Source organism: Cryptomeria japonica, chromosome 2, assembly GCF_030272615.1.
Source record: "Cryptomeria japonica chromosome 2, Sugi_1.0, whole genome shotgun sequence".
Lineage (NCBI taxonomy): Eukaryota > Viridiplantae > Streptophyta > Pinopsida > Cupressales > Cupressaceae > Cryptomeria > Cryptomeria japonica.
The window spans coordinates 310,323,621-310,348,851 of NC_081406.1; the positions used below are offsets into that span (position 1 = coordinate 310,323,621).

Genomic DNA, 25,231 nt, shown 5'->3' on the forward strand with positions numbered 1-25,231 from the left:
CAGCAAACTCTGATTTTGCAGATCCATCTGAGTACAGGCAGTTGATCAGATCCTTGATGTATCTAGTCAATACTAGACCAGATATCTGTTATGCTGTGAATGCTCTCAGTCAGTTCATGAGCATGCCTAAAATTGTTCACCTGGTTGCAGCCAAGCACATTCTGAGATATTTGCGAGGCACTATTGGTTATGGGCTGAAGTATTCACTTAATACCTCAATCTCCTTGGAAGGCTATTCAGATTCAGATTGGGCAGGAAGTGTCAAGGACAGGAAAAGCACTTCGGGTATTTGCTTTAGCTTGGGTTCTGCAGTAATCTCTTGGGCTTGTAGAGAGCAATCTTCGGTAGCATTGAGTACTGCAGAAGCTGAGTACATTGCAGCATCTGTTACATCTAGAGAAGCAGTGTGGCTCCACAAACTTCTTGTTGGATTGTTTGGTCAACCTAGTGGTCCTACCGCTATTCATTGTGATAATCAAAGCTGTATAAAGATGTCGGTAAATCCTGTGTTTCATGACAGGTCCAAGCATGTGGAAACTCATTATCACTTCATTCGGGATATGGTGCAAAGAGGCACCATTCAGCTGAAGTATATCAGCACATATGAACAGGTTGCAGATATTCTTACCAAACCCTTATCCAGAGTGAAGTTCGAATACTTCAGAGACAGACTTGGTATTGTGGAAAATGAAACCCTGGTTGAGAGGGAGCTTCAATCTCAGTGATTCTCTATTGCAGGGTTTGTCCATTCTTCGCTTGTGTGCAAGAATGGAAGGTTCCACTCTATGCTTGTGTGCTAGAAGGAAAATTGTAATTATGTAAAGACCCACTTGTGTATTACACCTTCTATGCTTGTGTGCTAGGTGGAAGATGTAATTCTATGCTTGTGTGCTAGATCCATTCTATGCTTGTGTGCTAGATGGAACTCTAAAGGTTCTGATTATGTATTCATTTTCTTCCCTAGTTAAGAGGGAGTGTTGTTTATAACTAGGCTCAGAAAAAGGGGGATTCGGATTGCCTAAGGCAACATCCGAATCCCTAAAGGGCTGGGCCCTTTTGCCAAAGGGTAATGTGTAGGGCTGGACCCTTCACGCCAAAGAAGATAGCGTGCTCCTAAATAGGGCCAGCCCTATAATGAACACGCCACACTCTAAACCAAATTGGCGTCAAATATCTATTTAAATAAAGTCGACTTAAAAGGGTATATGCACCATATAAATAAAGACTATTTGGCAAGTTTAAAATCAATCATTCATTCATGCTCTTAGTGAAATTCATCTGCTCCTTGGTGTGCGAAAATAAAAGGTGAACTTGGCAAATTTATCCAAGGAAGATATAACAAATTTTGGTGCTCCTTATTGCTGTTAGATGGTGCATTAAAATGCAGACCTGAGAGACTCATGCTTGCAGACCTGAAGCAAACTTGAAAGTGCAGATTCAGCTGTAATGAAAGAGCAGACTTGGTGAATATAGAAGTGCAGACATGGTGTATTAAGGGCAGATCTGATTCATTCAAGTGTGCAGTTTGAAGATCCTAGATTTGAGTCACATGATTTGAGCTAAGTATTGTATTGTTACAATTCAGAATTGAATACATAATCTGACCTGTGGGTCTTTAGTGTTGGGTTTTTCCTCCTTGGAGGTTTTCCCAGGGTAATTGAGTTGGTCTCTTGTGCACTTGTTTTTCTTTCTTTCGTTTACTTGCTTATCATTTACTTAATGTTAATCTGAAATTAAATACTGAAAGTCTGATTGCTGGCTTGAGACACAAAAACTAACAATGAATGCGGACATTCATAGGATCACCTTTGAATCACTGTTTTTTGAATATATATGGCAATGCTTGAGGGTCAACACAAATTCTGAACAAATTTGCAAGAAAGAATTGTCAACATTTATACACCATGCCGATCATCTCACGTGCTTTGTTCTTAATCATATTATGATTGATTTTTAGTCCGGATAAGTTTTGTTTTCAAAATGCATAAGAATGTCCTATCAAAGACCATCTTCTTGTCCCAATTTGCAACATATAATGAAATTGGAGACATCAACATGTAACTTAAACTTCTTTCTTGAGTCTAGGTGCATTGGGACTGACACATTGATCAACTTGGTCTTCAATTCCTTGAAGGAATATTAATGCTTGGTTGTTCATACTTTGAACAAATGAAATCACTTTTCTAGTCAGTCGTCTTGAGGATTTGAATATTGGCGAGTTTCTTGACGTGCCTGGTATATTATTTGACATGACCTAAAATGATTGTGTTGCGTCAATATACTGGGGTAACTTCCATCTGCATTATCATTGATGTCTTATCTAGATCCACTTCATTCCTTTCCCACAACTGATGTTCCAATAACTTGCCTTATGGGACCATAAATGAGCATTACCTTCTGGTCTGAAGCCAATTAATCCTGTTTGCACAAGCACAACTTTGCCAAGGTCTTCAAATGCTACTCACTGGGCCTATAAACGAACTAACCATGAAAGAAAACATTGATTGTTAAAAAAAAAGAAACTCTTAATGTCCCCATGGTCAACTTCTCAAAGTTATGTGGGAGTGAGATGATACTTTGAAGAACGGTTAGTGGTTATAGGGTCCAAATGACATTTTGTTATAAGCATGAATCTTGTTTAGACATGGTATGCAACTTTTCTTATGCTATGATTATTTGGTTATAGTTAAACAAAATATTTAACTAGGAGTAGAAAAAAGGTATTTTAAATCATCAATCCATGGAAGAGGGTACTTGCTCTTAATGTTTATCTTATTCAAGGTGGTATAGTAGATACACATCATCTATGAAACATCTTGTTTAGGCACAATGTCAAATTTCAATAGAAGAATCGTTGAAGAAGCGATAGACAGATTAGCCTCAATCTAACAATCACAACTGTTTTCTTACCTCATTAGCTTCCATCAATAATTATAATTACAAATCAATGTTTTGGGAGAGAATAGTTTAGTAACAACTATAAAATTCTTATTTTCTTTATATAAGGCAAATTGTGGACTAGGGTTCAAACCAAAATGGGTGTGCAATGGACTTATAGATAATTCATTGAGTCCCTTTCCTTGATGATTTTAAAGTCATTTGATGCTGTGGAATAGAAAGAGGAAATCGCTTCAGCTTCACTTCTGTCCATTCTTGTTCACACTTGGTGGCAGAGTAACTTTCATTACTTCCCTCCATGATCCCACCAACGTCACTACATGTGGCAGCTGGAGACATAGTGGAATTAACCGAGATCTCATGAGTACACAAAATCTTGTTTAGGTTCTCAGAAGAGATTGAAGAAGCCATAGAACCGCCATCCGCTAAACCAATAACTTGCACTGTCCCAGAACCAGATACATGTGGAGAGGGAGAAGGGGGGTACAATTCTTGAGATTAGCAGCATGAGGGCCTTGGGGAGAGGTTGAATCTAGTTTCGCATTGAAAGGAATAATATAGTGATGTGATTCCACACCAATCCACCAAATTGGCTTAGTATCTGGTGCTTTAGCTTGTTGAATCTGCTTCTTTCTACAACGAGAGGTAGAATGCTTGACTAAAAAACACTTCCTGCATCTGAAAGCAATTTTCTAATAATCCACAACTTGTCTCCAACATCTGTTATCAACCTTCAATGGAATCTCTTTCTGAAGACCTTTGGATAAGTCCATTTCGACACAAAGACGAGCACAATACATTCATAATTTATTGTTTTCCAGACCATTGCATATGGCTTTCATACAATCAATTTCCCAAAATTGCAAAGGGAGATAAGGAAGAAATACCCAAAAAAATGTCGAGTTCTTCGTTCAAGGATCAAAGGTGGGGTACTAGGGCTTAATGCATAAGAAAGCTCTGTGAAAAAACCAAGGACCTACGTTTAGAACCAACCCTTTGTCACTCAAGGACTTGGACTCCAAAATGAGAAACCCTTTGGCATAGGGATAGATCCTGATTTCCTCTTCCATCATTCTTTCGAATTTTTGTTGATTATATTGTTATAGCTTGAAAACCATGCAAAAATGAAAAGAAATTAATGCCTTAGCATCTCCACCATAGAGTTAGTTGTTAGGAAATTACCAACAATCTTAAAGGAAAAACTATAAAATATGATTAAATAATGTTCATGTTTATATGAAATAAGAATGTTTGTTTATATAAACAACTCATCATAATGATTTTGTAACCCCCATGGTACAACAAATAAATAAATGGGCCAACATACATTACATAGTGCCTCCTCTCATTATAATTTTTTTGTTCCTGAGCCACTATCAACATTGGTAACAAACTGGGTTGTGTTGGAAACTTGAGGTGTGTTGTCATTGATGTCAAACTTGTTTGGTGCTATCATTGATGACACAATCTATGTTGTTTGTGATTGTGTGTTGAGTTTATTAGAATATTTAATTATTATTTAATTAGTATTTTAATGGTCATTAGTGTAATTTTTGCTTTATTTAGTTTTCTGTTTTTGGCTTTTCTATTTTTAGAAGCAGTTGTTTGTTTTTAAAAACACGACCGCTTGTAATCGCCTATTTAAACAGCTCTATAACTGAATAAAGTTATCTGATTATTTTGTTCAATCGATTTTTCATGGTATTAGAGCGGGTGACGAGCCATCAAAAATTTTTGTGCCCATCTACCTGGATTTAGTTTCCAAAATTTTTTTAAGAGTTTTTTAGGAAAAAAATCCGAATTAAAGTTTTATTTGGGCAAAATTCTTTTTGGTAGGCCAAGGAAGTTTTTTTTGCAGGGCAGGTTTCTTAGTTAGAAGGGCAAATTGAAAGTTTTTTTTTTGTGCCTAGGGAATGTGTTTTTTTTCAGGACCAGAATATGTGAAGGAAAAATCGCATTTTTTTTTTTGGATTTCTGCAAGTCTTCCTAAAATTTTTCCACGCGTTTTTTTTGGTGCGCCCTCTTGCCCACAATTTTTTCAGTTCGTGCGCCCTACAACGTTTTTCTAAGCTCGACGGTCTTGGTTCTGTTTTTTTCGTCGTTTTTTTTGTCCAAGACTGTGCTATTTGTGTGATTTTTCCTCGGGATTTTCACACGCGCCCCTCTGCCCACTATTTTCACACACGCCCTTTTGCACACGTCACGATTTTTCACGATTTTCTGAACTCGATAGCAATTTTCTGCGATTGTTAGATTTATCCCGTGGGATTTTTGGGGGTTTTTTGTTTTTGCAGCGGCAGGTTTGAAAGGCATCGCGATTTTTACAGGTCGAGCTTCTTCGTTTTTTGGCAGAGGGTTTTGCTTGATTTTTCCTCAAAAATCAGGGGGTGTTGTTTTACCACATGATGTCTGGTGTCTTGCCACGTGATGTTTGGTGTTTTACCGCGTGATGTTTGGGGTTTTACCGCACAACGTTTTAGGGTTTTTACCATTTTTTTCCACAAAAAAAGATGATTTGTATCTTCAGTTTTGGAGGGTTTGCCGATTTTTCCTCAAAATCGTGGTTTCAGGTTTCTGTTTTACCCAACATCAGGTTGGATGGATTCTGGTATTCTTGGTCATTAACACTTTGCAGATCCAGGGAGGGTCTTCGCCACAACAGAGTGTTCTTTCCGTTTGTGATCAAAAGACCTGCAGCCTCTTCTGTAAGGTAGTTAGTAGATAGAATGACCATTAAGGGAGGGTATTAGAATATTTAATTAGTATTTTAATGGTTGTTAGTGTAATTTTTGCTTTATTTAGTTTTCTATTTTTGGCTTCTATTTTTAGAAGCAGTTGTTTCTTTTTAGAAAAATCACCGCTTGTAATCGCCTATTTAAATGGCTCTATAATTGAATAAAGTTATCTGATTATTTTGTTCAATCAATTTTTCAGGGTTAACAGAATTGAAGAGGAAGTTGGAGTTAGTCAATTGTGTAGATGTAGTATTTGGTCCGAAAATGAGTGATGATAAGTGAGTATGAAGTGTTTTTGGAAGACTATAGTAGTGGGAGTTACAATATGCAGGAAAGAGTATTTAATGTCCTTATGGAAGAATGCTCTGCATTCCTTTGGTTCTTGATGATGATGGCTTGCAGTTTTGGATATAATGTCTAGTTCTACGCTCTGTGGATGTTGCACTATCATGTTTTCAAGTCCTCATTTGCTTAGATAATGAAGTTGGTTGGGTCTTGGTTCGATTCTCTCCAAATTTTGGTTCGCACAAAATTCTCTAAAAATTCTTCCAAGGTTCGTATTTTGCCCGGTGAGTTCGTTGAGGACTCAGAGCGAATTTTGCCAAATTTCAAGCGAATTTTGATTCTAGGAGCAGAACTCCGACAAAATTTGGGTGATTTGACACATTTTTAAATTTTTTTTTTTGAAGTTTTTTTTTACCTATTTTGGTCAACTCGACCCTCCAACCCTTAAATAGGCTAAGATTGCTAGTATCATGAGGTTACTCTTGAGGCTGAGATTGCTATTACCACTACCAGTGGCACTTTTTGTGCTTCTAATTTGCCACAGGAGGAGGATGATGATATGTTTGATGACTTCTGATGATATTTGATCAGTGATGGTTGATTGTTAATGTTGACATTATTCTTTTTGAACTTAAACATTGATATGGTGGTGTATTTTGGCATTTTGCGATGTTACTTTACTATTAGTCTATTAGCATAGTTGACATTTGATAGTGGTGTATTATGAATTTATTTGCTGCTGCATATATGTATATATTTTTCATTGTTTACTTTTATATGTCTTTGTACGGACAAACTCAAAGCGAACTCGAAACCACCCCCCAAAAAAATTGAATGAATTTTGAACCTGAATTCGAAGCCGAACCGGGACCGACAACTTAGCATTTCAACGTATTTCCAAAGGGGAGAGTTTGGGTTTGTTTTGAAGTGGGGTTGGTTCACGGAGCTAGAAACGGTTGCCATTGTAATACCTAAGACAAAATGTTCAATACAACACATTCGGAGAATTGAAACAAATGAAGTTTGAAAACAAAAATATATCAAAACAACTTAATAGTTAATTCATTTAAAAAAAAAGCATTTTTTAGATACCTAGAAGAATTAAAACAAACCAAAAATCTCAAAACAAAACAAGAGAGTTCAATTATAAAAAAGAATGGAGGAAAAAACACAGAAACTAAAAAAAACCTACCTCTTTTGAAGAAATCTTCCTCTATGATATCCTTGAGAACAAACAAACACTTGCAAATGCATAGTAATAGCACAATAAGCAGCTTGGAGCTTTGAACGATCAATCTTCAACTCTATACATGCAGTGATAACCAAGAAAATAAGTTCAGCAATGGAGGATTTCATTTTGCATTCACAATATGAAAAATGAGTTTGCTTTTGCCTTTTTGGATGTTTTGTATGTCACATTTTAGGCTTAGGGGAATGAATTGCACTTTTTGGAGAAAAAAAAGGTCAAAAAAGTAATAAAAACTAAAAAATGTGTAAACTTGTAGGCTGGGCACATGAGGGGGCAAAATTCTTCCTTGGTTTGCCAAGGCCAGGCCCATAGGCTGTGGGTGGAACCTTGTTTGAACTTGCAGGGGACTAGACCCAAACTTCGAACTTGGTTTGGAGTGAACCAGTACCTAGGGCTTCCTATGGGCGAACTAGTAACACAAGTTTTATGTCCACAAACTAGGTATTTGCTTTGCTATTAGCTACCTTTCTTACTTTTTTATTAGCTACCTTTCTTACTTTTTATCGAAACCAAAGTAGATTCACTAGAAATCACCAAGGCGAGTTTTGCAATGTGTCAAGCTTTTGTTGATTATTGCATACTATATCAAAGGATGATAGATTTTTGATTGATAGGATACAAACTTTGACTGGGTGGGATTGATGCATGCTTGCAGCCTACTTTTGGGAACATCTTTTCCTTAGATTTAGGAGTTATTTTCTGATAGAGTAAGCCTCAACGTGCAATGGCTTTATCTTCCACCAAAGTAGAGTACAAAATGGTTGTTAGTGCTAGTTGTGTAGTAGTTTGGCTATGCTGAATTTTGGTTGATTTCTAGCTTTCATAGCATACACCTTATTTTTGATAATTAGGATATATTGAGGTTGGTGAAGAATTCAATGTATTATGCTCACACCAAAAACATTGAGATTTCTACATTCGGTAGTTGGTTGATCTTGAAGATATTTCTCTTACTACACATATGAGGAGTAGTTTGCTGATCTAATGATTAAACCTCTTGGTCTCGTTATCTTTCTCAAATTTTGGGACAAGTACAAACTTAGATTGTTTCTAGTTTAGCTGCTAGGAGGGTGGGTATTAAATATATGATTAAATAAATGTGTATGTTTATATATAATAAGAATGCTTATATAAACATCTTGTTAAACCCCATGATATAGTTAATAAAAAATGGGCCTACATACATTGTGTAGTGCCTCATTCTTCTCTCATTCAATTTTCTTCATTTTTAATCCATTACCAACAAGAACAATAGAGGTTGCATGATACCAAACTAGTGCAACAAAATGACAAGTCAAAGCATATACACTTAGAAACATCAAATATACCTTTGAAATCCTTTAGGGAAAAAACTTAGCAAGAAAAGCACCACTCAATGTATTAACTAAATCGTTTATGATACAATGGGAATTTCTCCTTCATTATTCTTCCTTAAAGAACATGCACCTCTTGTCAAGAACAACACATACAATGAGAATTCACCCAATATTCTTCCTCCGCCAAAACAAGCTAAGCCAAAATTTCAAACCTTTTGCTGCTGCATCCATTTTGCTTGCTTATATAGACAAAAGTTGCATAAAATGACTTATTAAATGAAACCATGAACCTAAGACATGTCTTTTCAAATGCCCCATGTGGCATTTCACATTTCCTAAGAGTCTTTACACATTCCAAGGCTTCCTTATGTGCTGTATTTTTGTCCTATCCAATCCAAGCATCCAAGGTGACCTTTCACTTTCTGCAAATTTGTCTTGTTTGCTTGTCTACATGTTACCCTCAAATTATTTGCATGTCAAATTTTACAGAGAACAATTACTTAATGAGAAAATATCCTTAGTGTGGGGTTCCACCCTAGGTGGACCCCAACTTACAAATACGTTGCAGTGTTATTACTTATTATTCAAGGTGCACAACAACTTTCCTGATAGCAGTAAAGGGTATCAAGAACAAGTTCTAAATGGGGAGTGCATTTAGGCTCTCTAAATTCACACAAATGCAAATATGTTTAACCTTGATCAAGCTAATCATGATTGAAGATACATACTCATTGTAGTCAATCTTGTCCAAGGTGGTGTTTCTCTAGACTTCTTGTGTGCTAATTGGGTTCATTATATAAGGTTTTACTTTTATTGGTTAGATGCTTGACACAAGTGAGATTGCGTGTATGAGCTTGGGGAACATGCTCTTGAGGTCTGCACATAGGTACGTGCAAATGGATCCTTATACTCCAAAAAATATTGAAACCTGTTGCTTCACAAGTTGAGTCCTGAACATCTCCCACATTAATCATTTATGGACTTTCTTCCAACTGGAAGTTAACTTTGGTTGTTGTGGCCCCACAAATGATTTCTTTTGGACAACAAAACTTGCATAAAGACTCACCACTGACCTTAGTGCTTCCATAGTAATATTCAGTGAAGTGTGGGGAAAAGTTTGATACATCCACGGTTATGATATTTTTCTTTGGTTCCACCCTCATATAATCTTCTTCCAGATCTTCATCAACATAATGGAAAGGCAATTGAATGTGAAAATCTCATGGTCGTCAACCTTCCATTGCAGTAGCTTATTATCTGATCCATTTCATTGTCAAATCGTTCTTACAATTTGAGGATATCCTTCCATTGGATTAATTTCTTTCCTTTTGTAAACTTCCTGTTTGAAAGCTGATGAGGTTTATTCTTCATAGATTTCTTGAGTCTTCACATCCATATCAAACATCTTATTTGTGTTTAATGGACAATGTGTTTTTCTTCCAGTTGTGATCAATTTAGGCAGCTCTCACCGAACCTTGACAAAAGAAAAGTGTCAGAATTTGCTTTTGTTATGGAGAAATCAGCAAAGCTTATTAAGTAAATGCCTGGTTGTTAATCATTTGTCTACCTGGGAGTCAAAGCTACCTGGATCTAACTCTATCTTCTTCAACCGAGAGGTATTTTGCTAAGTCTCATATCAGAAATGTTTATTGGTCCTCTATCTAATGATGATTGTATATTTAGCCAATGATCAATGGCGTTATTAGATGATTATAGAACCCTTTTATGATGAACTATTGTAGAGCCAATGGAAGAGGTTTACAATTGGTTTTATCTGGAGGCTGCTAGATTGTAAATAGCTAAGATGATCCTATGAAGGTCATGAGAAATGAATTGGCTTGCCGCTTAAGTATACAATAGATGGTTCATGACTTCAGTTTGAATGACAAATAAAAAATATATCAGAGAGTAGATATTAAATTAGATTAAGTGAGGTCTAAGATAAATCTACTTTAATTAAATGAAAGATATTTCACGACTTCAATTTGAATGGCAGATTGAAAATACACTAAAATTGGATTAAGTGTGTGTGTGTGTGTGTGTGTGTGTGTGTGTGTGGTGTGCATGTGTGGTGTGTGCATGCGCTGCATGCCAAAGAAAAGCACCCCTGCGTGACACACCAAATTTTCGAAATGCCATACCAGTTCTTGTGTCTGCACTATTGCAATTGTGAATGGGAAATGATATGAAATCCATAGGGATTAAACAAGACAGGAAATTGGCAATACAAGGAAAATAATCCTAATGAAAGAAGAAAGGAATGTGGTAAGCCTCCAAGATTTAGTGTTCAGGTTATTTTTGATGCACCAGTTGATTCACATGGACCAAATTAGTTTACCCACTTTAGCTGTCTTGTATACCTGGTATAGTTATTTACTCTAGTCAGTTTTTGATTGGGCAAACTGCAAACTATTAGTCTTTCATTTTATACTTTACAATGATATATTTTCTTCTTTTTTCTTTGTGTCTTGGCTCTTTCCATTTTCTCTGAGTTGCAGTTAACAGTATACATGCTGATTTCTTGGTTCTTGTTTTTGTGCAGATTGTTCTGCTTCTCAGGCTTGTTCCACTACTTCCATTTAACATGCTAAATTATCTTCTTTCCGTGACACCTGTCAGTATAGGAGAATACATGCTTGCTTCTTGGATTGGCATGATGGTATGCATCATTAAGACATTCATGCTTTGTTCAAGTTGTTGATGTTATAGGTAAAATATATGTTGTAAGATCATTTAGGACCTACAGATCTTCTTTGTGTGTTTTCTTCAAGCACAGGATTCAGGCTTCGAGTTCTATATCCTCTGAATTTTGAATGTTACAATGACTTATATCAGAAACCATTTTTCTGAACTTCATCAGCATGTCCACTAGAAATTGATTATGGTTAACGTGAAGAGCAAATGCCAACTCAGCCAGCCAAAGTGTTGTGATGGTTAAACATATTATTTCCTATAGTTCAAATGACATCAATGGTTCTATTTATACGGGCATAGTTACATGGGCAGCCAAAAATATTTGAATTTGCAGATGGCCTCTTTGATTGCCAGTGCCAATAGGCCTCTCTATACCCCCTGGCCCTCTCAGAGGGCCATAGCTCATCATATAATTCTACTTTGTAGCAGTGAACTATAGGCTAATTTTTTTTTTGTGCCTCGAATGTTTTTACTCTAAAGGGCATGTATAAGGAGTTTTATACCAATGGAATTTTTTTTTGTTCTTGTAACTAGAAATTTTTTATAAGCCTCACACAACACATGATTATTGTGTTCATCATATTATTAGACTTTATCCTATTTATAGAATTTCATATTCACTTTGAGGTGATATATTTTCTTCATATCTTTTCACTATAAACCACATAGCAAATGAAAGAGGGACATGTTTATTATACTTACATGTAACATATTTTCATACACATGGTAATTTTTTTTGACCAGCTAGATGCCAAGACTAGTGTGAGCTGCCCTTTCATAGCTTTCAATGTGGATTCACATTGGTGACATAAAGAAAATCCAATACAAGATGAAAAGTTAATTGTCATACTTAATGACTCCATTCCCAAGCACTGTAAATCAAATTGTCAAAATCCTCTCGTTGGAATAGTTTGCTTTACTCCATTAAATTGAGAGCATTAGCACATCACTTCGGATGTTTTAAGGGTCAATTTGGTTCTAAGCATGAAAAATGAATGTTCTGAACATGGAATTTCTAGACTTTATGCCACCAAATAGTTTTTGGAGGATTTATATGTTCAATAAAGCTAAAATTTAAGATTACTTTTGTTATTGTATGAATTGTATGGCAGTTCCAAAGAGAAAATTAGCATAGTTGAAGGCAAGGCTAGCAACTTCTAAAATATGCTCTTAAAAGTCCGTTTTAGAAATCAACTCTCTTTTATTTATAAATAGTTGAGGGGATTGGCAATATGTTAAATATTTATATTCCTTTGATTTTTAGTGTCTTTTTTATTTAGAATTATATTATAAACACATTATATCAAAGAATAGCAGCACAAATTAGCAAACCAAAAGATTAAGGTTTTATTTTATTTTATTTTTTAAATTGGAATTTCAAAAAATGTAGGAAAAAAGATAAAGAGAAAAACTTGCTGTTGTTTTAATCTGAAGGCATTTTTTTTTTGATCGGTAAATATTTTTGCTTTATATTAATGCGGAAATTTAAATATACAAAATTGCAGTCTTCCAAGATGCATAAACGCAGTAAACATCAACCCCATACCACCCACAGTTATATGTTATGAACTACCCAACCCTACAGCCTATGACATCCAAGAGAAAAAGACTAGATCCTTGCTGGTCCTACAAACCCAAATGTTCCAGAAATAATTTAAGTTTTAGAATAATAACTAACAGCTGAAAACATGTAAGAACATATGAAAAACACTGGCCAACAGGCCACTCACTCGCTATCACCCTGGCTTGCCTTCTCCCCTCCCTCCTCAGTGGTCGGCGCTTTCCCCTTTGCCGCTTCACCTTTCATCCTTGGGATGCAATCCAGACATCTGAAGTCAGGGTCGCCTTCCAAACTCGCTAGTAACTGAATGACCCGTCCTTCTTCAAACTTGTCTCTCAGGTCCCTGCCAACTTCCATCCTTGCCACCACATGCAGAGCATTTAGGACTTCATCCGCTCTGATTAGTTTCACATAGAGCTTCATCGCTTCCCATCCCACTCGGGCATGTTCTCGGCATTGGTCTTTGATTACATCCTCCGGTCCACGAACAAAGGGTATCAGCTCCTCTTGGTCATCCCCCTCCTTAATATGGATGCCTACTCGAGGCACCACCCATTCCAGGATTGAATCAAGGTTTATCAAAAACTCCCCATCGATCAGTTTGGTCAGTGTGAGTTTTATCTTTTCCACCTCCGGCTCAAACTCACAAGCCCACGCCAGAAGCAGGGAGTACACTTCCATGTTCGTCCGATATCGGTGGCGGACGTAAACCACCTCCTCAGCAAGCATGAGGCGAGCCGTCGCCCACAACTTCTCCACTTTAAACCGGAAAAGTCCTTGCATCCTCTTCTCCGATACCTTTCCCAGAAAAGGCACCGACTTCTTGTCCGTTTGGAGAGTGAAATTAGCTTCCATAGTCACCTGCAGATTTAAAACAACAATTCCTGCAATGCAATGTCATACAATACTACAAAGATGCAATCAATTCTACTATAAACAAACCCTGGCTCGCAGATCAACGGGTAATAAATTCTTCCACTGTCATATAGGGTGGATAATGAGTGCCAAAGATATGGCATTAATGCCATGAGATCACACGCACGATTTACTGCCATCCTCCACCGGCTCCAATCGTGCGACCTGCCATAGGTCTACCTTCTTCAAAGAGCAGGCGCCAGCTTGTCTTATGTACTTGTCAAATTTTTCTCTCGCTTTCATATTGAAGACTGCACATTTCTAAGAGGCTGCAATTAATACCATTTCCACATGCGACCATCTCCTTTCCACCACTTGGCCGCACAACTATCCAATTCGCTTCCAATGTTAGATAGCAAATCTGCCACTGCATTTGCTCCTCTCCTTATATGAGAGACATGAAACTCCACAAATGTTTTGAGCTTCTCTCGGATCATAGCCACCCGTCAGTTTATTTTCCAGCATGGCGTGTTGCCTTGAGCTATTGCATTAATAACTATCTGAGAGTCCCTTCTAATTGCAACTGTTGGACTTTCATTTTTAAAGCTAGCTTTGTTGCTAGAAAAGCTGCCTGGACCTCTGCTTCATTATTAGTGCCATCTTGCAAACGTTGTGCTCCTTTGAAAAGGATAAATCCGTTATCATCCCTCGCCACCACCCCAGCACCTGAGGTTCCCGGATTTCCTTTTGATGCACCATCGAAATTAATCTTTATCCACTATTTACTAGGTGGTTCCCATTTAACCATCTCTGAAGAAGGAGATGGATCAACCCCCGAAAACCCATTAACAGGTTAATCTGAAGGCATTTTATTAGCATAGAGATAAGCAAATAAAAAAGAGAATTTAGACCATGAGTTGTGGACTAGAGAATTTATTTATGTCCATTGCACAATTCATACTACATGGTGTGCGAACAGTAAGTAGATGCTAATAGTTTTCAAATTTTCAATTTTAATCTACCTTATACAAGTCATTCCACAAACTAATTACAAAGTTCCAAGTAATTAGACATCCAATGACTCTTGCTGCTATGAAGAGAGCTATACTAGAGGGTTGTAGGTTCCAATGATGAAGCTCTTGATTAGAGCCTCTCTTAAGTCATTCAACTACATCACTATCAATGTTGGTTTTTTTTGGGATATCAGAATCATCAGGGTCATGGAGGACTTCCTCATTTACAATCGACTTAGAATTTGGGTCAATCTCATGGAAGTCAATTGGCCACGCTTCCTCAAAAATACCCGATTTTTCATATAAAAATTAGATTTAGCAATTGAAAGTGAAACAACAAGAAGATTGCAATTTATAATTATATTTGCAAGTATTTTAGAGCTCCCACCTTTAGCTTTCTTCAGCTTCAGGTAGAGGTTATGGTGAATGAACACCAAGTCATTCCGCAGTTGTTGTGTCAAATAGTTTCGTTGCTTAGAATGAATGTGTTCAAGAACACCCCAAGTACTTGTACAAGTAGATGGATGCATGGATAGCTCAGATTACACAACACAATCTATCAAATGTTTTTGGCTTATTGGCCATGAAAATTCCACCATTGTGCTGAAAAAATAAATTATTTCAATATTATATCATATATGATATACTAAAAGTTTTAGTGTTCATTTCCACAATGTAGAGAGACTATCAAAAGTTTATGGAGTCTACCTAGTTTGAAGGTCTTCTTGCCTTTCTTAGTAGCTGCACTTCAGAAAAACCCTTGCCAACTTGTATATTGGTAGCTTTGTTAACTACATCCAATGTTGCTAGGGTAGGCAACATATTCTCCATGCACATGAGTGGGCCTTGTGTAACATTAGCATCATCTTTGAATGAGGGGCTATATATCAATAATGGATTTAGATACTATCTAGTGGTATGGAGAGGGGAGTGCATCTATCGATTCTAGCTCCTATCCATTATGTCCCACAATGGCATATACCTATCCTTATTATTTTTCATCTTACCCCTCGGTATCTCCTTGGCCCTATCCACAATCTCATACAAACAACTTGTAAATTATTCCACATCCACTAGTCTCAAAACTTCTACTAGAGGCTCTAAAATTTTGACATTGAAAAATAAAAAAAACTCACTATTCTTCTATCCATTTGATTGATGAAGCTATACTCCAACCTTTAATTTGAGTCAAATATTTGCTTCAATTTAGCATTGCCATTTCCCTTGTCTCATATCATTTGTGTGTATCTTGACCCTATGCACCCATTATGAATATCTAATATAAGATGTTTCCTAATGGGTCTCCCTTGGTCAAAGTTTGAATTTGTGTTGTCCCCCTCATCCCCCATATGCCTATAAATGTACTAGCAAATCCACAAATTTTTGAAGTGTCATTTCGTTCTGTTTGTCGAACTTTCAAGCTTTTGTTGGAGTTGTGCACTTTGCATTGTGTCTTGGGTTTCCAAGTTCCCTCAAAACCCCAATCCACACCCTTATGTTTGCCACTATTGTGCATATTGAATCCTCTTGTCATGCCACTTTCCACTTCTTCATGTTTGGCCTTGAGCTCACAGAAGAACACTAGACCTTGGTATGTAATCCTAGTTCTTCCTATTCCCTTTCTCCATGATGCCCTTTATTTCATTCCCTTTCCTATTGTTCTTCCTACACATGTGGACCCTTGAGTTGGATTGGGACCTTGGAAGATAGTTACATGTCCATATATCCTCCCACTCCTCGATCTCCACTATCTCCTTGTTCTCAATCCCTTGCTTCTTCTGTGTGCCCATAGACCCTAGACCCCTAGACGAACCTTGCACCTTCGGTTCCAACCCTAGGTCTTGGTTTCTACCCAATTCCTAACCCTCATGGGTTTCCATTCACATGACTACATCATCCTCAATCCTTCTTTTGCCCTCTAAGCTTGGACATTTGGTTAGACCCTAGACTTTGGCACCAATCCTCAATGCTATGTGTACTCCACAACCTAGGCCCCACTCTTCCTCCTTCCCATTACTTTGGGTCTTAGTTCTAGTACCTTCCTTGGCCCCAATCCTCTATCTTCATCAATTCTTGTTCCCTATTTCCTCCCCAAGTCCACCCGTGATGCATGTGTCCCATCAGACCTCAAGGACTTGTGTGAACTTGTCACCTTTTTTTCTCTTCCGTGTTCCAAGTCCCTCCTCACTTCTGAAGCCAATGCACTTCAATGTATGTCCTTAGGTTGCTTTTGGACTTAGACCTCTGCTAGGCACTATTATGCCCTGTTTTGTGTCAGAGGTTAGTTTTGTCTTGGAAACCCTAATGCAACACACCCTTTCACCTATGATGTCTCATCCATAGTTTAACTACTGGCCAAAACCAAAAACTCGCCAAGGCCTGAAAAGAAAACTCAGGATAAACTCGGCTTGTACTCGGCAAAAACTCGAGAACTTAAAAAATTGCTTAAATTTAATTAGAAATGCATTCTTTTTGCAAAATTCAATGAGAAGATGCATCCAATGAGTCAATAAATGAGAACACAAAAGAAACAAGATGAGTCTAGATATATATAAACGAAAAGTGGGTGCAAAATCGCATCCTCATGAGGAATGCTAATGGCTGGAAGCAAAATAGTAAATACTAAATAGTTTATGTAAAACTAAAAGTAAATACATCATTACAATTACATCTTCCACTTCCTAGCTTTAGTAAAAACTAAGGGAGAGGTAGAACTAGAGGGTCTAGTCCTAGAAGTCTGCACTGGGCATGACTATGCCTCCTCGCTCAATATGTCTGACTCAGGCTGTGGCTCGTCCTCCATTTGGGATGTAGCTCTGCCTCTAGCTTTTCCTGGCATTGGCAATGATTCCTCATACTCCTCAATGTCATCCAATGTGAAACCAAATCCACCCCCTCCTCCTCCATAGCCTACCTCTCCAATTCATTGACGTCATCCTCTGTAAACAATGGAGGCTGCTCCTGTGATGTCCAATCACTGTAAGGATCTATATCATCCAAATCAATTGGACCAGTTGTTGCTTCTTCTACCTTCCTTATGCGCAACCAAAGATTATATTGCACAAAGACAAGGTCATTGAGGCATTTTTGAGCTAACTTGCTCCTCTTCTTCGTGTGCATGGTCTCAAACAAGCTCCAATTGCACTCACAATTGGATGAGCTACAAGACTGACATAAGATTTTGGGGGCAAATTTTTTGAGATTTGGGGTATTTCCACCCCAACTTTACCACCAAGCATTTGCAAAATAAAATATTGAAAAGTTTGAAAGCAAAGAGAAAAGTGAAAACATATTTTATCAATTTATCAATTACTTTAGACCCCAAAATCCAAATGGCAAATGTTATGCTTGGGGTTTCAGTGGTTCTTCCTCTCCTTGCCAACTCTGAAGAGAATAGCTTACCCCTTCCTTCCTCATAATTTTGGAGTTCAACCACAACGAGGTCTCTCACCTCAACCTCAGGTATCATCCTTTGAATGCATGTAGTGAGGCCCTCCATGACCTATCCATTAGGATCTGAGTAAGAATCCCCAAACTTAAAATTGGGGTTGAGGAAGTACCCTATTGCATGAATAGGTTGGTGGTGTTTATTGTTCCACCTCTTATTAATAATTTCCTAGATGGGGTCAAATTTGAGTCTACCCCCCTTGTAGTAATTTTTGATAGACTCCTTGGCCCTATCCGTGGCCTCATAAATACACCCCATTGGGGAATGATCCCCATCTACCAAGCGCAAAACTCTAAACAAGGGCACTGACACCTACAATTGAAAAATACAAATTACAAAAAGATTAATTAATGAAGTTACAAATTAATAATGAGAGAATTGAATCAAGAATAATTAAAAATTCAAGTTTTGAAGTTACCTTCACAATCTCTGCAGCCTTTTGTGCAAAATGGTTGTCAAAGACTATGCATGCAACACCCTCTCCTTCAGGCTTCTTTGAATAAGGTGATTCTAGCCATGCTTGACTCACAAACATTTGTTTCAAAGAAGTCAATGCACCAAGAATGCTTTGTAACGTCAAGAAAATCGTTGAAAACCTTGTGACATCTGCTCTCACCAAATCTCTCCCTTGGGTGTGCTCTCTCATCAAATGTAGAACCCAAGGGTGATTGTAAATATATTTTGTGATCCTCGCATCTTCCACAACTGGAGTCACCCAATCAAGTTTTCCTATGTCCTCCAAAAGAAGGTCAAGGACATGTGCTACACAAGGTGTCCAAAAAAAGAGTGGGGTGCTTATCTTGGAGGATTCTACTTGCTACCACATATGCTGCTGCATTATTTGTGATTATTTGCACCACATTCTCTACTCCCATCTCCATGACGATGTGCTCCAACATTCCAACCAATGTTTCTGCATTTTTCACCTTATTTGAGGTATTAGCCAATTTCAAGGACACCACATTGCCCTTGCAAGCAACCAAAAAATTAATAATGGTTTGGTTTTTGCCATTTGTCCACCCATCGGAAAGAATGGTGCAGCCATATTTTCTCCATTCTTTTCTTTAGTCCTTCGCTACTTCTTTTGCCCTATCAACTCCATTTGTGAGCAACCTACAAGAACAAAGTGAAATTAGGTCTCAGTACATAATTTTGATTTAATAAACAAGAAAAACAATTAAAAATGAAATCAAGTGTACCATTTACTAACCTCCCACCCAAATCCTTGCGAGAAGGGGCCTTGTACCCTTTTCCTAAAACTGTCATTGCGGTAACCAAATTTAGCCAATAAGGACTGTCTGCCACATTGAATGGGGTGTTGTTGAAGTACCAAAAATCAGCACATGCAATGTCTGTTTTCTCATGTGCCTCCCTATTCCATCTAGTGGCCTCCAATGATGGCTATGCTCCAGGTGTGTTCCTGGGCACAAAATAACTGCCTATAGACTGTGTCCCTAATGGTGATGCACCATGTACTATACTAGAAGAAGCAGAAGTGGTGGCCGAGGTGGTGTTGGGTTTGCGGATATGTGGGCCACAACGAGAGCCCACTATGCCCTGAAGTGCTTCTTCTTCTTCTTCTTCAATGTCAACTAAAGCACCTTGAGATTCAACTATGGCTGCTCTCATGGCTAGTTTTGTTCTCTCCCTTGGCAATTTTTTCTTTGGTGGCCCTAAGTATGGAATTAATGTCTCTTTTTATTTCTTTGGTGGCCCTAGGACATATCCTAGCATCATGCTTCTCGATGCCTGCAAGGTGGTGTTTGAGGCAGTTTATGCCTCCATGAAATATTTTTTCACACTTAATGCAAATCATTGACCCAAGGTCCGGTCCTTCATAGGCATACCTCAAAGCCCTATCTCTAGCACCTTTAGGACGGGTGCCTATATATCCAGATGGGCATGGTTTTAGTGGCCGGTTATCCCTTGAATTTGTCATATTGAATTAATGGTTAATTGTTAACCTACACATACAAAGTGAAAAGACAAAGTTAATATTTTAGCTAAACAATTTAGCAAACTATCTAAATTAGTTTAAATATTTTTAGACATCATTCAAAGTTTAAAAAAAAACAAAAAACTAATAGGGTTTGATATTTTTTGAAAAACTAGAGATTCTTCAAAAAAGTAGTGAAAAATTCAACAAAACTTGTCAACAATAGGGTTAAATCTTGTTCCAATGACTCTAAATCATTTTTGACTACTTAGGAATGATTTTCTATTCATCTAGATGCAACAAAAAATAAATAAAATGTTTTAAAAAAACATAGAAAAAAAAAAAAAACCTACACGGGAATCTGATTTTTCTTCAAAAACCACTTCAAATCCGCTTCAAATCCGCCTAAATTCTGCTTCAAATCCGTTTCAAATCGATGGAAATCAGTTTGCAAGTGTTTGGGAGGGTGTTTTTCCCCTTAGTAAAATACAAGTCAACAAATGATGAAATAAAACTGGTTTTCGCCGTTTTTTGCCTTTATGCACAGGCGACCAAGTTTTTAAGCCAAAAACTCGGTGAGTTTTTTCTGCAAGTTAAAGGCGTAAAAACTCGCCATGAAGAATTACTCACGAGTTTTTAACTACTCACCGAGTAGTCCATCTATGGTCTCATCTACTAGAATGAATTCATTTGGTCCCATTTGGACTTCTTGCTCTTTTGAGAGTTCAATCCATACCCTAACTCACCATAATAGATTTGCCATTAATGAATTGGATGTTTTGCAAATTAGAGGGACGTCTCCCTCCATGCCCTACAAGTACGGTCGATTGTCTTGGGTTGTTATTACAGGCACATTTCAAGGTTCTCACACTTGAAGGGTATGAGCCACTTTTGCTATGTACCATTTTGAAGATTTCTGAGATGTTGATCTATTGGCTCCTTTTTAGTCGGTCATGGATTTGCGGGTCTTCCCTACACCTAAGTACTTTTCACACCTCAGTTTTGACCTGGGTGAAAACTATAAATACATGTTTGATCCAGATTTTTGGGTTGGTCATTTGTTGTTTTACTAGTGTAGAGTTTTTTAGGAGTTTCAAATCTGCTAGCTCATTCATCATTTGGGTAGTGTATTCAACAAGTGGTAGAAATATAGCTCATTGTAGTAGATATATGTGATTTGGTGTCTCCTTGGCCAGTTGTAGACAAGCAAAGAGGAGTGACATTCTTCTAGTGTAAATGTAATATGAATATGAAAAATGTTGCAGCATTTTAATTCATTGCAAGTTGGTATTTGTAATGGTCTTTTTCTTATTGCATATGAATATTTGCAGGTTTGGAGAATGATTTTTAAGTAGACTTGATTGCTGGTTATCATACTTTTACTGTGGGTTTTATGTCCCGTTCTTATGGTTAAATGTAACTCTGTAACCTGGATAAGGAATTGGTCTTGAAAACTTGATCCTCAATACATACTTGAAAGAACAAGTCACTCATTAGTAGTGTAGGATTTGAAGAAAAGGTTCATATATACTAGGGGAAATACTTGAAGCAAACCATAACAGCTTTATCTTTAGAGGGTCATGCTTTCTATATCTTTATTAGCTTAATAGAGGTCATATCAGTAGGTCTGTTTTGGTCTAGTGACAATTTTTGGGATCAAAAACAACAATTAGGTATTATTGTAGTCTATTTATCATGTCCATTTTCTGCGATTGAAAACTTGTTCAAGGTCACCTCTAGGAGCACCCTCTCGGGTTTAGCTAAGCCCAAAGTGTAGAAGAGCTTACCCACGTTGTTACCCCTTATTCATCCACATAGTGTTCACGAACGCTGCTTTTTATGTTCTTGATGACATATTTTTGGCCTATAAGGTAAGAAATGTTCTAGGATTGTGGAGGAATGGTGTTAGAACCTAACAGTTGGTGCCATGTTGGGGAAGCAACTAATATGGTCATATTTTAAAAACCTTGGTAAATCAATGTCAGGTGCAGCTAGGAAGTTAAAGGTCCTTGGTTAGTTTCTTTAGAAAGTTTGCTGATAACAAAAAGTATATTTCTCTTAGCATGGCAGCGGGAACTTTGTTAGCACCTAGATCATAATTTGTGCAGCCTGAGTTGTCCTAGTGGTGGAGAATTTGTGCTCTTGAAAGAGAGGTTACAAGTTTAAATCCCTCGGGGTAAAGTATGTACACATCGTTTGTAGCATAGTTAGGTGCCTCCCGCAAGGAGTATGGGGTAGTCCCATATTGCTATAAGCCATCTATAGACCCATATACAGATCGCTTGACATTGTGGACTGTAAAAGAATCTTTCTTTCTTTCTAATCAATTTGCAAAGCAAAATCTCTATCATGGAGAGAGAATGAAGATACAAAGATTGACATGGACCTCAAGATGTTATAGTTAATATGAGAAAACAACGAGCCCAACAAAAGAAAAATCTCTAGTTAGGCCATCTATGTCAAATCCCCTAGATCCACTAGCATCTAGTCCATCTGGTAGATTGTAGGACCTGTAGGTGCAATTATGCCTCACTTAGGAATCAAGAAAATGAAAGATTAGCAAATAGAGATTTGTCCCATGAGATATGTATTGAGAATGTTGATGCTAATCCTCCCTCCCCACCACAAGTAAGAATTCAAAGGGGAGGTCTGCTTCATAATTCCCCTTCTTCCAAAACAACAGAGCAAGAAAATGAATATTATTTTCTTGATGTAGATGCAGCCACTTGGTTAGAAAATGAAGGAACAGAAAAGGAAGTAGATTATAGAATTGATTTAATTCTAAGTTACCGGTTTGGGTTCGGGCACTGGTTCGGGTTCAAAGAACCCGGTACGCCAGTGCAGCAAAATTTTGAAAATGGGTTTGGGTTCGTTAGTACAAAAACATGTAAATTTTTTTTTTATATATATATATTTTGATATTTGTGAAGCCTATAAGCATGAATTAAAATTTGCATGTCACATAGCATCATATAAACAACAAAACAAACATAAACTTGTAATCATAGCATCATGATCATACCATAAGAGCATCATATACATCAAGTTTAATATCAAAATGACAAAATATTCAAGTATCATTGTTTCAACTTTCAACAATATAAACTTAAAGTTTAATCATCAAATGGATCATCTAATTCATCATCCTCCTCCTCCTCATTGACATTGACATTAGGTGAGCCAATGCCACTTGCACTTGCACTATAAGTTGGCTCAATTTCCGAGTCATCAAGTGTCAATGCAAGAAGCTGAGTAGTAGGAGCATCCAAATCAGTATGCTCTGGCTCTATATCCCACATCTTCGTTTCCCCTTGTGTGTAGTCACGTTGTTTGTGTGAAAGAAGACTTAGGTTGGAATGCACATATAATAAATTCTCCGCTCTTTTGATAGCAGCCTATTGCGCTTTATTGAGTGGATGAAAGAGTATGTGCTCCAATTTCTTTCTGAAGCAGATGAACTAGCAACCTATGAAGACAAAGTAAACAATTAAAGTTATAAATTAATAAAAATAAAATTACTAGTAACCTATGAAGACAAAGTAAACTATAAATAAACTAAAACTTGTAAATTTAAAATTTTAATTAATTAAACTTACTTGTGATAAAACTTTTACAGCGAGGGGTTGTAGGTGTTGGAAGCATGTGCCATGGAAGTACCACCAGCTATGAGCATCCTTCTTGGATCTATGACGAAGTGAATCAACACTTAGACCATTCCCATTTGCGAATTCTATGAACTCATTTGTAACAACATCTTGCAAATCATCATCGGGATATAGTCTAAAAAATGCTGCCTTGTACCCATTAGATACTTCTAGATCTCTCCATGGTGGAATCCTTCTTGGTTTATCAAGAAACTGATTGCTATAGTACTTAGGTGTCAAGGCATAGGCAAGAAGGTGCAAAGGAGTGGTCATCTTATTCCACCTTTCTACAATAATTACTTCCAGTTCTTTGAAGAATTTCTCTTGGGGATCATTCTCTTTTTCATTTATAGTGACCTTTATTTTTTCAAGCATTGAGTCAATGCCATCATAAATCTCACCTATGCAAGGCCTATCCATGTCTGTATAGCGAATCATGCTCATGATGGGCTCAGTGATACTTAGTAGATATGTAACAAGATCCCACCATTTCTCATTCAATATTCTATCCCTAATTTTTTCTGCCCTCTCAGTGCTACTCTGCTTCCATACAGTCCAATTGGTGCTGATCACCATATTGCATAGTGCCACTCTAACTTTCACAAGTTGTCTTAAGACGATTGTGTTTGATGCAAAACGGGTCTCAGCAACCTATAACACAAATTAATGCCAAATGATTAAAAAAGCCAAACTTTAAAGAAGAATACACAATATAGCTTACACAATGATATTATGAACATTGAAAATTAAAAAAAATCAGAAAATGTAAAATTAAATTACTATTTCACTTACCTTCAATAGCTCCAAATTCGAATAGGTTCTAAAAATCCCTTGAGACATGTGGTGGTTTGTGATGAACATCTGGATGTCCTCAGCCTCTGCATACACATCTCTGATCCATTTTATTTTTTGCCCAATCCTTTGTAGCATAAGATTGAGTGAATGTACCGCACAAGGTGTCCAAAAGATGTGATCATAGCATTGCTCAACCAACAAACCAGCAGCTCTACAATTTTTTGCATTGTCCGTTATGACTTGGACAACATTGCGGGGTCCCACAGACTCAATGGCAGAGATGAGAATTTTTGCAATAAATTGGCCATCTTTTATTTGGCCCTCACAATCCACAGCTCTCAAAAACATTGCCCCTTTAGGGGACACCGCTATGACATTGATCAAGGGACGGTTTTTAGCATCTTTCCACCCATCTGAAACAATTGTTACACCTGTCTCAACCCATGAATCCCTTATGGGTTTCAATGCATCTTCAACCCTCTTCACCTCTTTCTCCAATAATGTTCCACGTACCTTCTCATAACCGAGGCCCTTATACCCTCTTGGAGCCTCATTAACACTTTTTATCATTTGCTTCCAATATGGGGAGTGAACAACATTGAATGACAACCCATTTGCATAAATGCACCTTACTATATCTTCGTCAGCATTGTCTCTACTCTCATTTTGGAATGCGGTTTCTAAAGGCCCCTTTGTTCTTTTACGTGTCAAGGGTGGTTCACTTTGAGGTTCATTTGTGGCAAAGAAGGGGTGGTATTCTACTACAATACTCGGATTAGAAGGACCTTGCATTCCCTTTGTT

The 25,231-nt window shown here is 37.4% G+C and overlaps 1 protein-coding gene across 1 annotated transcript in view; it reads left to right on the top strand.

Moving 5' to 3' along the window:
* Positions 1–25,231, top strand: part of LOC131075355 (uncharacterized) — a 142,656-nt gene that overhangs the window by 88,190 nt on the left and 29,235 nt on the right. The window contains exon 6 of the mRNA XM_058012183.2: positions 11,026–11,142. Within this exon, the coding sequence (XP_057868166.2) occupies positions 11,026–11,142 (117 nt within the window). The remainder of the gene's footprint in view (positions 1–11,025; positions 11,143–25,231) is intronic.